Source organism: Musca vetustissima, unplaced genomic scaffold, assembly GCF_032173495.1.
Source record: "Musca vetustissima isolate MV318-11 ecotype Yass unplaced genomic scaffold, APGP_CSIRO_Mvet_v1 utg6535, whole genome shotgun sequence".
Taxonomy (NCBI): domain Eukaryota; kingdom Metazoa; phylum Arthropoda; class Insecta; order Diptera; family Muscidae; genus Musca; species Musca vetustissima.
In genome coordinates this window covers 4645-18156 of record NW_026886702.1, presented here as the reverse complement: position 1 = coordinate 18156, position 13512 = coordinate 4645, and the positions used below count along the sequence as shown (strand labels likewise).

The 13512-nt window shown below is 35.7% G+C and overlaps 2 protein-coding genes across 2 annotated transcripts; one reads left to right on the top strand and one right to left on the bottom strand.

The window, feature by feature from the left end:
- The first annotated feature begins 441 nt into the window (after positions 1 to 441).
- On the top strand, positions 442 to 3485 carry LOC133334185 (transmembrane protein 104 homolog). The gene is made up of 5 exons (XM_061542481.1): positions 442 to 531; positions 593 to 808; positions 946 to 1271; positions 2353 to 2615; positions 2703 to 3485. The coding sequence occupies exons 1-5, from the start codon at positions 442 to 444 to the stop codon at positions 3482 to 3484; spliced, it is 1677 nt and encodes a 558-aa protein (XP_061398465.1). The 3' UTR covers position 3485.
- An 8726-nt stretch (positions 3486 to 12211) lies between these two features.
- LOC133334186 (mannose-P-dolichol utilization defect 1 protein homolog) lies at positions 12212 to 13106 on the bottom strand. Its single transcript, XM_061542482.1, has 2 exons — positions 12973 to 13106; positions 12212 to 12906 (listed from the first exon to the last, which is right to left on the bottom strand). The coding sequence occupies exons 1-2, from the start codon at positions 13055 to 13057 to the stop codon at positions 12212 to 12214; spliced, it is 780 nt and encodes a 259-aa protein (XP_061398466.1). The 5' UTR covers positions 13058 to 13106.
- Positions 13107 to 13512: the final 406 nt, after the last annotated feature.

Here is a 13512-nt window from a genome sequence, read left to right as displayed (position 1 = left end):
CAGCAGTGGTATTTTGAACTGTGGAAACAAAAACAACGGATTACTGCGGCAAAAAAGATAAGAAATGATCGTTGATTTGGAAATGCAAAACCCGCAGTTTTACTAACCGATGAAGACGCAGAGAAGTGCAGTGTGTGCTGGCGGCGGTGCTGGTCATGACACAAAGGAATTGTTGTAGACGATAGAAGTTCAAAACAACAGAACAACATTAAGCGCATGAAATATTCTATATGCAGTTTTTTTTATCTACTTTCGAATATTTTGCCAGAACCTCGTCAATTATCATCTGGAAACAAATAACATTGGCCTTTATTCGAAAATAGCGAAGCAACAGTAGTTGCTGCAGTTCAGTTCCGTGGGACCGTGTGTATCACATAGCGGTGGCGGCGGTCAGCAGTGGTGGAAAGCGTTTTGGAATTTTTTAATTTTTGTTAAAATAAAATGCCTGAAGGCGTTGGAGCTGGAAGATCTGGCAGTAATGCTGGTGCCATAGGGGGTGTTAACAGCCAAGTGGCCTCATATCCAACATGGGTAAGTTAGTTTTTGGAATTATTTTTCCCAATTTAAAATAACTTTGTTTTTCATTTTTCAGATTGGTTTCATATTTATTTTCAATTTAATTGTGGGCACTGGTGCCCTTACCCTACCCGGAGTATTTGCCAAAGCAGGATGGCTGTTATCATTGATTGTTATTATTCTGTTGGCTGTTATCTCCTATATTACGGTGACATTTATCATTGAGGCAATGGCATCGGCAAATGCTGTCAAAACGTGGCAAAATTTACAGGTTCTTAAACGTAGTTATGATGTAGGCATCCCCCAACTTTTTTTCACAATCATATAAATATTTATGTGCATGCACTAATCCTTAGCCCCCTCCTAAAGGGAAGAGGGATTATCCAAACCACTCTAATTTGTTTCTATTTTCTTTTTGTTTTCTTCCAGTTTGATTCCCGTGAAGATCTCCGCCCAAATTCGGTGGCAATTGAAAGTGAAACTGATGTAGAAACAGATGATCCGGCCGCTTCGCTATTGTCTCATCAACAACAAATCGATGCTACGGCACGTCTGGAACGTATGCCAATATATGCCCAACATTCCACACTGCTCTATTATAAATTGGATGAGAAATTTGAATTAGGTGAAATGGCCACACTGTTCTTCAATGACATTGGCCGTGTTCTATTTTATTTATGCATTTCAATTTATTTATATGGTGATTTGAGCATATACTCGGCGGCAGTGGCGAAGAGTTTACGTGATCTGTTTTGGTAAGTTTGTGATTGATTATTGTTTGTTTATCGTATTTGAAATTTTAGCAAATCTAAAAAAATTTAAGCGAAATCAAATTACAACAATTTCTTATAGGGGGGCGGACGGGTGATTCACACACGACGTCATGGCGAAGTGTTTAATCAAAAATAATAAAAACAACATTAGATAAGACCATATAGTGGAGAGGGGGAGATATTGCTTTGTTTAGCCCTAAATCAAATTTGAGCCAGATAATGGGTTTTCTCAGAAGAGATTTAAACAATACCTTTGAAGTAGGTCTTTCATTTTGAATTTGAAACTAATACGTTATGGCTAATCTGCGTTAATCCCAGTTATGTAGTTTGCAACATCTGGTTGCTAAGTAGGCAACAGGTAGCAATTAACATTTAAGGGTTACAACTTAAGCCATAAAGTGAATAGACTCAGATCAATGATTAGTACCTTCGACTAAAATACCTCACTCCCAATTTAATAAACTTAGGTAGAAATTAATATTGGGATTTTCTAACGAATATTTTTTCAAGGCCTACGAAAGGCGCGGATTTTTAAAACAATTTTTTCAAAAGCCTGCCAAAGGCGTGAATTTTTTAAAAATATTTTTTCAAGGCTTTATGCAAGGCGTGGATTTTTTAAAAATATTTTTTCAAGGCTTTATGCAAGGCGTGGATTTTTTAAAGAATATTTTTTTCAAGGCTTTAGACAAGGCGTGGATTTTTTAAAGAATATTTTTTCAAGGCTTTAGACAAGGCGTGGATTTTTTAAAGAATATTTTTTTCAAAGGCATAAAGAATATTTTTTTCAAAGGCATACCAAAGGCGTGGATTTTTTAAAGAATATTTTTTTCAAAGGCATACCAAAGGCGTGGATTTTTTAAAGAATATTTTTTTCAAAGGCCTACCAAAGGCGTGGATTTTTTAAAGAATATTTTTTTCAAAGGCCTACCAAAGGCGTGGATTTTTTAAAGAATATTTTTTTTTTCAAAGGCCTACCAAAAGCGTGTTTTTTTTTAAGAATATTTTTTTCAACTACCTTTTAAGAACTCCTTCAGTCATTTTTTGTTCTTTTTTTCATTTCCAGTGATCATCAAAATGCCACCACTCCCTCCAATTACACATCTCTCGATTTTGAGCTTGAATCATCATCATGGAATTTATCAGCTGCCAACAATGAAACCGATGAGGATGCCATTAAGCTGTGTTGGCAAAATCACACACTGACACGCCTTAATGTTTATCGCTTATTTTTGGTTGGCTTTATTTGTATCTTTGGACCATTTGCTGCATTTAGTGTACAGAAGACAAAATATTTGCAAATCATTACGGTGATATTCAGATGGTGTGGTAAGTAGTATGAGTTGGAAAACAAAAAACAACAACGCGAATGTGTCATTAACGTGTTCCACATTTTGTTCTTGTCTTTTTTTGCAGCTTTCCTCTTCATGATCTCAATTGCCCTGAAATTGCTCATATCGGATGGTGCTAAAGGCCACCCCGTGTCAATGAATATCTATGGTATACCGGCGCTGTTTGGTGCCTGTGTTTATTCCTTTATGTGTCATCATTCGTTGCCCAGCCTATTGGCCCCAATACGTGATAAATTGGCCGTGAGTCGTATTTTGTGTGCAGATTATTTGGTGATTTGTTTATTTTATTTGCTATTGGCAATGACGGGAATATTTGCCTTTGATCGTTTAGAAGATTTGTACACTTTGAATTTTATCCCCGATCAAACAGATGATCATAGTTTTGCTGCTGAGCTGCTAGTGGGGATTGATTATTTTTTGGCATTATTTCCAGTATTTACACTGTCGGCCAGTTTTCCCATCATAGCCATTACGCTGAGAAATAATTTACAAACCTTATGTTTAGATATGGGTCGTTTTGAATCGTATAATTATTTTGTACGACGTATTTTGTTCCCCATGTTGACGGTAATACCACCCTTTGCCATTACCTATTTTACGGAAAGTTTAACCAGTTTGGTGGCATTTACTGGCAGTTATGCCGGGGCTGCAATCCAATATATTATACCAATTGCTTTGGTATATTATGCTCGTAATACATGTCGTGAGCTGTTGGGTAGCGGTGTGGTCAATGATTTCCAAAGTCCATTCCGTAGCCCATATTGGTTGGTGTTTGTGTTACTATGGTCGCTGGGTTGCATTAGTTTGGTAACACTGAATTTCTTTTTGGATGTTTCATCAGCATGAAATGTCGAAAATCTTTGAAGAAAAAACAATGGGTGCGAAAAAAATCGTTTGTATTACGATATTGGGATTTTAGTTTCTTTGGAAATGAGATCGACGAAAAAAATTAAAAAAAAGATTTGGCTTTTGTTAAAATTTGTTAAAAACAAATTTTGCTAGAAGGCAAAAAAACGGAATATAAGATGAGGGCCAAACACAGTCAGTTCCAGGACGAGAAAAATTTATAGGAAAAATATTCTTCCCAGCTTTCCGTCTTACAAAAATTCTAATTTTGAAACCTTCTGTGTATTTCGCCCTCGTCCTTAGCAACTAGATTTTGGCCAAACTTTTCTTAAAATAATTTAAAATTTTTTTTGAACCCTTTCTATTTCTTCCGATAGTAAAAAAAATAAGTCCTGATTTAGTTTATTAAATATTACACAGTGTAGGCAAAACGTTATCATAATTTGCATCAATAATTTCGGCCGAGTCGAACTTTTTAGGCCCTGAACAATAAGGTGCCCATTCAATATAAATAAAATCGGTGGGGCATTTTATAAATTATCTGCTATATAAAAATAAAGACTTATATTTTGTAGGACAATGTTTTTTCATTCTCCCGGAATTCTTCGGTGGAATAATTGCGGCTTCAATCTTTAAAATCGGGAAAAATGAACCGGGACTTTTTTGATCTGATTCAGATTTGAAATCATAGAATCGATTTATGCATGTCCATCCGTCCGTAGGGGGCTATACCAAAAAGGTGTACCAATTTTGATCATTTTTGGTAGGAAGATTTACCATCCAATGGGAAAACAAAATATCAAGTAAGCCAAATCGTTTGGAGAAATGTCTGAAATCTTTGAAGCGCTTTCTGAGTCGATCTATGCAGGTCCAGTTTTCCCGTCTGTTTTCATCCGAATAAGATGCAAATTGGTACAACTTATTTATTTTTAGCCTTAGAACGAACCCTATAGAAATTGCAGGAAATCTGTTAGGGTTTAGATATAGCATACACCTATATTTTCGACCGATTTCACGTAAATGGTGCATCAAGGACCCAATGTTTGTCCGAATGAGACGAAATTTCGTACAACTCATTTATTTGGTCTAAAGATGAACCCTATAGAAATTGCAGCAAATCGGTTAAGATTTAGATATACCTCCCACATATATATTTTCACTCGATTTCACTTAAATGGTGCATCACGTACCCAAAGTTTATCCGAACGAGACGAAATTTGGCATATGTCATTTATTTTACCCCATTGCGAATTTTATAGAAATTGAAAGAAATCCATGTAGATTTAGATATAGCTCCCACGTATATTTTCATCCGATTTCACGTAACAGGAGCACAAAAGAGCCTATGTTTGTCCGATTAAGATATAATTTGGCACAGACCCTTTATTTGGCCTAAGAACGAACCTCATTGAAAATTAAGAAAATCGGTTAAGATTTAGATATAGCTCCCATATAAATTTTCGTCTGATTTCATGTAAATCGAGCCCACGAAGTCCCAATTTTTGTCTGATTGGGACGAGATTTTGCACAGCGTATTAAATTGAGTGGAAGTTTTATTGAATATATTAGTTCCCATATATATTTTGGTTTGGTACGATTTCACTTAAATGGGTCCCAAAGTTTGTCCGATTGATATGTAATTTGGCACAGCAAAATTTTTGTCCGATTGAGGCGAACTTTTGCACAGCGTATCAAATTGAGTTTAGACTGATGTGTATTAAGTTTTATTGAAATCGATACAAATTTACATGTAGCTCCCATATATATTTTCGTCCGATTTCACTTAAATGGAACACCAAAGCTCCAATTTTTGTCCGATTGGGACGAAATTTTGCACAGCATAACAAATTGGGACTAGACTGACGTGTATTAAGTTATATTGAAATCGGTACAAATTTACATATAGCTCCCATATATATTTTCTTCCGATTTCTCGTAAATGTGGTACCAAAGGCCCATTTTTTGTCCGATTGGGACGAAATTTTGTTCAGCGTTTCAAAATGAGAATAGAAGGGCTTGTATTAAATTTTATTGAAATCGATTCAGATTAGGATATAGTTTCCGTACATATTTTGGTCCGATTTCACGTAAGCCCCAAAGTCCCAATTTTTTGGCCTAATATTTGTCCGATGGAGTCGAAATTTTGCACAGCATATAAAAGTGGTCAAAGAATACCGAGTGTTAAGTTTTATTAAAATCGATTCCTATTTCGATATTGCTCCCATATATATTTAAACGCCAAATTATGCACCAAATACCCATTGCACCTCTGATATCTCATTAAAAAACAACCGAATTATAGTTTCCTAATTTAAATCAGGACTAAATAAATTAAGTATAGGAAAAATCGAAAGGGTTATAAAATTTAGGCCAAATTTCCCAACGATACGAAATTAAATTCTCATTGTCTTAAAAAGAAATTTTAAAACCACCCCCATTTCATTATCATATCACAAGTCCTTGGAAGCCAAACAAACACAGATTCTGGACTAGAATTTTTACCCTAAGACTTATGTTTTGCTCTCTCTTTCTCCCCTCAAAGGAAACACAAACTAGTTATAAACAACTTTAAAATATACATTTAAAAAACGTCTTCCGTTTAATGGCATTACCTACCCGAAGGCAATAAAAAAAAATACAAAGCCTACGATTGGTAAACGTTTTACACAACAAGTCCATGTGCTCAATCTGAAACAAGAAAAAACTGAAATTGAAAATTTTAACTCACAACAATTAATACCCTCCAAATGATCTGAAACTATTAATCAGTAACCAAAAAACATAAAAACTTCCTAGAAATTACATTTTACAAAATGTTGAATTTTTTTTTTATTTTATTGAAAGTTTTTTTAGTACTTAAGTGAAATTTTGCAATAGTTTTTAAATGTATCATATTAACAACTATTAGTAAATAAGTATAAAATATTTTTTACATATAGAGTATATATTTATGCATACGTATATATTTGTAGATATATATATGTGTAATCTGAACTGAATTATATAGTTATGTGTGGATAAATCCACGATGAACCAATGTTATACACATTTAAATATTTTATTACTATTACTATTATTTTATAATTTCTTCATGAAATCTAATAGTTGTAAGAGAGGTATATTATTAAAAAAGCCAGTTGAATATACATATATTAAAACTTTAAATATATATTTTAAATATAAAAAACTAATAATAAGTTGGTATTTTAATGGGCCATTTCCACGGCAAATCTTTTTTTGGAGACTTAACATTGAATTTTCTTTTCACTTTCTCTAGATCTAAGTATGATCCCGGAAGTTCGAACGGTCTTAATTTGCGATTGCATTTTCCTTTCGTTCGTATAGTTTCTCCAGCTTCTAAACATTATTTTTTATTTTATTATGTATTTGATTAATGGTCCAAGAAATGTAAACAAAAATAAGAGTTGACACCCCTGTGTCAATGGCAAATATTATGTGGGTGCTAATTAAAAAATTAAAATTAATAAATCAGCTCAATAGAAATACACTTTCAATCTGCAGTTTTGGACTCAAGATGCTAATATAAATACATTGTCCAAGCAAAGTTTTTTTATTAAGTATGCAAACTCTTGAAAGATAACTGTGGATTTTGAGTGATTTGATCGCTTAGCCATTTGAACGATGGGTAGTGTAATAAGTATGACAAATAAACTCTGCATACTCCGTCAATTATACTAAAAACTATATATGCAATAAGACCTTGCATTTATTTGACTTTCCAAAATAGGTTATGAGGTGAAGTCATTGAAATAACCTTTTACGAATTTAGACGACTCTGGAGCCAAGAACTATTGGTAACGCAAACAAGAAAAACTATGTTAAGTTCGGCCCGGCCGATCCTTTTATACATTCCACTATAATGTGGACATTTAGAATATCTAAAATTATTGGGGACTCCTAGGAAACAAAGTACAGAATATTGGGCGTTACCATTAAATTGGGCTACGCTGAAAATTTGGTAACTATTAATCAGTTTTTGGTAGTGAAATTAAAAAAAAAACTTGTCCATAATACTGAATATTAGGCGTACCGTTTTATAATTACCCCGTCAATACTTAGAGTTTTTGGTACGAATATGGGGGCTACACCAAAACATGAACCGATATATCCCATTTGCAATACCAAACATCCTAGGAGTACTAGCAATGTGTGTGCAAAGTTTGCGGAGCATTTTCTTAAATATTGCTATCTCTATCGTGATTTCAACAGACTGATAGGCGCCGTAAATCGGCATTGAATTTTATTCTAATCAATAAGGTTAGGTTAGGTTTGGGGATGTGCAGTCACTAATGTGGCACTCTGAGACCAACTGGTCCATTGTGATCATCCATAAAAGATATGGAGAGATCTGTAGGGTAGAAGAAAAGGGATAGAAGAAATAAGACAAATTAATAAGCTGTAAAAGAAGGAAGTATGAGTAGGTAGGTGTAGAAGTTCGGACAGAAGATATATTACGTACCAAGGTTGCACTTTTCCAACCACTTAAGGTTTCTAATGATGCTGTAGATTAAAGGAGGTTCCATAGTTGAATAGAAGCTTACACACGGTGAAAAGTGAGCAACCACCAGTCTGTGTCTTCTGTAGGATAGGACTGGACAGCAACATAGGATATGCTCAATTGTCTCCGTCTCATCGTCAACACAGAGTCCCACTTACTGGTAAAGGCCCTGATATTGCAATGACCAGTAATGACTCCTGTCAGCTTTACACAGGTTCAAAAGCGAGTTTGTTCTCTAGGTTGACAGAGTCGGCCAGATAGATCTTGACACATTGCACCTAGGTTCGTTGTGCCAGAGTTCGATGACGAAAGCATCAAAGTTCCGAAAAAGGTGACTGATGGGTGGTTTGATTGAGACCTCGATTGCTAGATCTTTAGATGGAGATCCGCGTTTAGCTAATTCGTCAGCTTTTTCATTACCTGTGATGTGACAGTGACCTGGTACCCAACACAGCCGATAGCTGTAAGTAAGTGTTTCCAAAACTGCTCTACACTCGAGGACGACCTCAGATTTGATGGCTTTAAGAGCCGTCTGACTATCCACAAAGATAGTCACCGGTTCAACGATCTCTGCATCCAGACTTTTTATAAATTCCACTGCCTTCCAGATCGCGAAGATTTCGGTTTGGAAAACACTACAGTTGCTATCCAGTTTGTATGTAAGCTCAAGTCTAACCTTTTACAGTAGACGCCTGCCCTCGTACTTTCTTCCAACTTAGATCCGTCAGTATAGAGAGCCAGACCGTGTAGAGGAGGGTTGCTACGTTTCAGTCGTCTCTACTAGGTAACGACTTCTACATCGCCATGCCCGTATGTGCAATTTCGTCATAGATTTTGTTCTTGCAGCCTTAGGACACTAAGCGCTGCCTGACACTTAATGCTGAGACCCAGAGGCCTTCAGTTCAGCATTACGTTCAGAGCTGCTTGTGAGGTGCTTCTCGCTGCTCCAGTTATTAGAACCGAGGCGGCTCTTTGTGCCTTGTCTAATTTGCTGGATGTTGACTTGTTGTGGCGCAGGCAGTGCCACCAGACAAGAGAACCATAGGAAAGAGAACCGAGGTTTCGCAAATGGAATGACAAATTTAATGTACACTCCAGCTCATGGTGAGGGTATAACAAAGCTTTATTCGGATCATGGGATGATGTTCTTCCAGATTCCTACTTTTCGAGTAAAGCAGAAGATTTATTGGAATCCTATGAAGACGAACAGGGAAGAAACTATTGACATAAATCTATCAATTTTGGACGATTCTCGGGATAGGAACTATTGAGAACGCTAAATTATGTATTTTCTAATCATAGGACGATATTCTTCCAGATTCGTAATTTTGGAGAAACGTTGAAGCTTATCTGACCTAGGATAATATTCTTGCAAACTCCTACTTTTAGATAAGTATATGAGTCCTAGGAAGACAAACTGGGAAGAAGTCATTGACATTACCATAACGAATATTTTCGACTCTGGGTTCAACAACTGGAGGGAATCGCAAAAATGTTTTTTTAAGCAGAATTCTTAATGAAATCCTAGGAAGACGAACTGGGAAGATTGATTTCTTCCCACATAAGGATGGTCGCCTCTGTGGTCAATAATTGGAGGGAATCGCATAAATGATTTTTTTCGGATTGTTAATATAACGTTATCGATAATGGACAACTCTCGGGCCAGGTAATATTGAAAATGCAACTTCAAACTTTTGAAGTATACAGATTTATCGGACCATAAGATAATATTATTCCAGATTCCTACTTTTCGAGTAAAGTAGAAACATTACAGGAATCCTAGGAAGACGAACAGCGATAAGCAAAAAAACAGCATCTTTGCCCGTTGTTTAATATGACCTCAAAATGACTGAGAACGTTGAAAAAGCTGTGTGCAAAGTTACGGGAACTCTTCTGAGATGCCAAACGACTTCTTGCCCAGTCACATATCCTCGGTAAAAACTCAGCAGGTGTGGTGGTCTAAGCAACTTGCATTCGTAAATTTTATAACTGAATTACAACATACCTATAGCAGAATCATTGTATTGGAGAGAGTTCCGTGAGAAAATCTGTTAACAGAGGGACACCTCAAAGTGATAAAAAACTAGAGTTTATATGCGATGATGTAGTCCTGTTGATCTGTGGCAAATATTTGTAGATAATATCCGACATAATGCAGGATCTTTAGCAATTCTGTCAAACTGGAACAAAGCTAATGGTCTTGGGCTCAATTCTACGAATCAGAAATGGCACTCTTCACTATGAAACGTATGATCGTAATTTTTCTCCTTCCCTTCTTAAATGGAGTGACCTTGGAAATATCATTAGAAGTAGATCACAATAAGATGGTTCTAATAGCACTTTACTCATGCAAGAACTCCATAGGAAAGGACAAACTTTTCGATGTCTTGTATGGTGTCAAGCACTTGACAAACGGATACTCATGTCCGAAATAAATAGTGTACGGCAATCGATATCGTTCCTTGTAACTTTTGTTTTTAATACATCCCATGCTACTTTGGACGTAATCCCTAATTTCCAGACACTGAAAATTTGACTAATTCCAAGCATCAAAATAGGATCTGAGTCTAAAAAATAGGAACGTGGTGAACCTCGTATTTTAGACTCGTTAGTGTATCCTATATGATTATTGTGATTTTCTGGGTAATGCTAGCCAAGTTAGTGGAATATCTCGCTCAATTTGCAGATCGGATAACTGTTACCGTACTCTATTGAGCTCATCAGACAAAATCTGTTTACATTTCTCAGTATTATCTAAAAGAGAATGGCTTACTCTAATCTGAAAAAAAATGGCTTACTCTCTAAAATAAAACTTACTGAGTAAATGTTAGTGGAAAACTAATCAGACATTTTTCCAAACCTAGATCATGTCTAAAGATGGGACCAATAAGTCCACTCCTTCTGGTTCCTGCTTACAAAGATTCGAAATCTTAATCCAATATCAAGATAATGGAATGTTTGATTTGATACAAACTTTGCACTTCATAAAGTGTTAAAATTCGTTATTTCTATATCCAATTTGTTAATTCAATACCAAACGAGCAGAATACCTGATTTGATTTTTATCAAACCTATATAATGTCCGAAGATGGATCGATCGTTCCACTCCCTCTGGTACATTCCCCACAATCAGTCAAACATATATTTATCTAGAGCAAGCTATCTTGGTCCCACTCCACAGATGATCAACTATTTAATATTTGTATATAGCGAATAATAAACCAGTGTGTAGTAGTTCCATTGACCTACGCAAACCATAGGCTGGGGGTATAAATCTGTCGGCAACACAAATGGAAACTTTTTATTTGCTAAATTCCAAAATGACGCATTGGGTATAGTTCAATGTGAAGAATCATCAGAATTCGTTGATGACTATTGATCGAAGATGAAAGGTCTCATAGTATTTCTTTCTACAAAGAACTGCGGTGAAAAATGTGTTAGATTAGGAATACGTGCCATTTTCTTATTTTCTGTTCTATTTTGTATATTTTTTATCAATACTAAATCAATAACACCATTCATTTTTTAGCCATCAGAAATTGACTACTTGAAGACCAGACGAAAACTGACAACTTATGTTGACCAAAAAATAATCTAGCAACAACATGACAACTAGATGTGGGTTAGGAACATGGAACTGTGAGTAATGAAATAAATATTACACACATAATTAATTAATAAATATATTTGATAATAGCGTTATTTATCAGTTTTCATGATAAAGCTTGTTAGGTCATAACTTTGGTGATTTTTGTTTGTTGGACACCAAACGCATTCAGCACAGAAAAATACTATTTTTTAAAGTAGTTTTGAACGATTTGTCAATATTGGGACACTTCATAATAGTATTTTACCGTAATTTTAAGGTGATGGGTCCAGTAAATTTACCCATAGATTTATATACAAATACTATCTAAACCGTTTATAACGATAAGACCCAAAAACCCACTTTAATTGAAGTCGCTTATAGCGACTAATTTCGCCGGTCCCTTGGCCGCCATTAGAAGAGTTCTCGAATATTAATAAAAAAATTTGTATTTAAAATCCCACTAAAATAAACTTTTTTATTACGTTTTTCTTCTAATTTTTTATAAAAAAATCTGTCATTTTGCACACACATAAACACAAACGTTATGTTTATCTTTAAAACATTTTAAATAAATATACATTACTAATTGTTGTTTTTGCAATCTCCCACAAAACAACCTTTAATCGACTTTCTTGCTCTTTGACTTTTTAGCTGATGCAGCTTTACCAGCAGCCTTCTTTGGAGCAGCACCCTTAACGGGGCCACTCTTATTCCAGTAGTATAACATTTGGGCAACAATAACACCATTGGCAAAGGATGAAGCACAGAATGTGAGGATCATCATATTATCACCAGTCTCCTGAATTGAGGTAAAGATGCGAGCCAATGAACCGGCAAACAATAGGAATGCGGTGGCGGCGGACAATTGCCCGGTGGAACCATTTTTATAATTTGTAACAGCTTGCGATAGTTTGCCGGTCAACAGGATGGGGATGTTAAGACTTTGAATGGTAACCAAAATTTTGAATGGCAGCAGGCCAGAGCAGAGGACGTACACGAGTAGAGCATAAACGACGGAGAACAACAATGATTTGGCTTTGGCACCACCATAGAACAAGACCATAGCAGCAATGGCGGCCGTTTGGAAAGCCAAAAAGGTGTTATCACCCCAGGAGCTGAAGGGGAATCCGCTTACATAACTATAGGACATATGCACAGTGATGGCGGTCAAATCCAAGAGGACAGAGAACAAATTGATACCTTCGCCAGATTTGTTGTTGAAAATCTTCAACACCTGAGGTACTTTGACTAGCAGGGAACCGGCAATGATGGCCAAACCAAGGCCTTTACTCAGCAATGCCTTAAAACAGGGTACTGTAATCGGGGGAAAATGGGAAATTTAGATAGATTGGATTTTATTGAAGACTTTTGTGTTCTTACCATCAAAATAGTTATGCTCCTCAAAATAATTATCGAAACATTCCTCGGACATGAGAAATAAGGCACCTTTCTTAATGACTTCCATTGTAGAGTTGTTGTTTTTGCTTAGATAATTGTTCCAATTTTAGTTGTGGGCTAAATAATGTCGTGTTCTTTTTTTCTTCCTTTGTACACCGGCTTTGATTGACACGTCTAACCTACTACCGCTGCTGTTTCTACTGTACTCTTGAACTCTCTCTCACAAAAGCAACCACCACTATTTGCTCCAACAACAAAATCAACACAATCAGCTGTGTCTTATCTGTCAATTGTCGAGAGATATGAAAATGTTCTTCGTTTTATGCTGGTTTTGTTTTCAATACGATTTATTTGAACTTTACACGTTTAGAATTTGTTGTTATCTTTAATTGATTTAATTGAATTTTTTGATTTTGTTTAACAATAAAGAGAAAAACCACCCACATAAACACCGTAGGAAAAGAGAAAGACATTCAATCGATAAATAAAAGAAAAACACATTAGGGATTTGTAGATCGATTT

Excerpts from the sequence above, each read along its gene's own strand:
- LOC133334185 (XM_061542481.1), top strand. The coding sequence starts at position 442 with ATGCCTGAAGGCGTTGGAGCTGGAAGATCTGGCAGTAATGCTGGTGCC. Across the intron at positions 809-945 it reads TTCTTAAACGTAGTTATGAT|TTTGATTCCCGTGAAGATCT; the intron begins GTAGGCATCCCC and ends GTTTTCTTCCAG. Across the intron at positions 2,616-2,702 it reads GGTGATATTCAGATGGTGTG|CTTTCCTCTTCATGATCTCA; the intron begins GTAAGTAGTATG and ends CTTTTTTTGCAG.
- LOC133334186 (XM_061542482.1), bottom strand. The coding sequence starts at position 13,057 with ATGGAAGTCATTAAGAAAGGTGCCTTATTTCTCATGTCCGAGGAATGT. Across the intron at positions 12,907-12,972 it reads GGAGCATAACTATTTTGATG|TACCCTGTTTTAAGGCATTG; the intron begins GTAAGAACACAA and ends CCCCGATTACAG.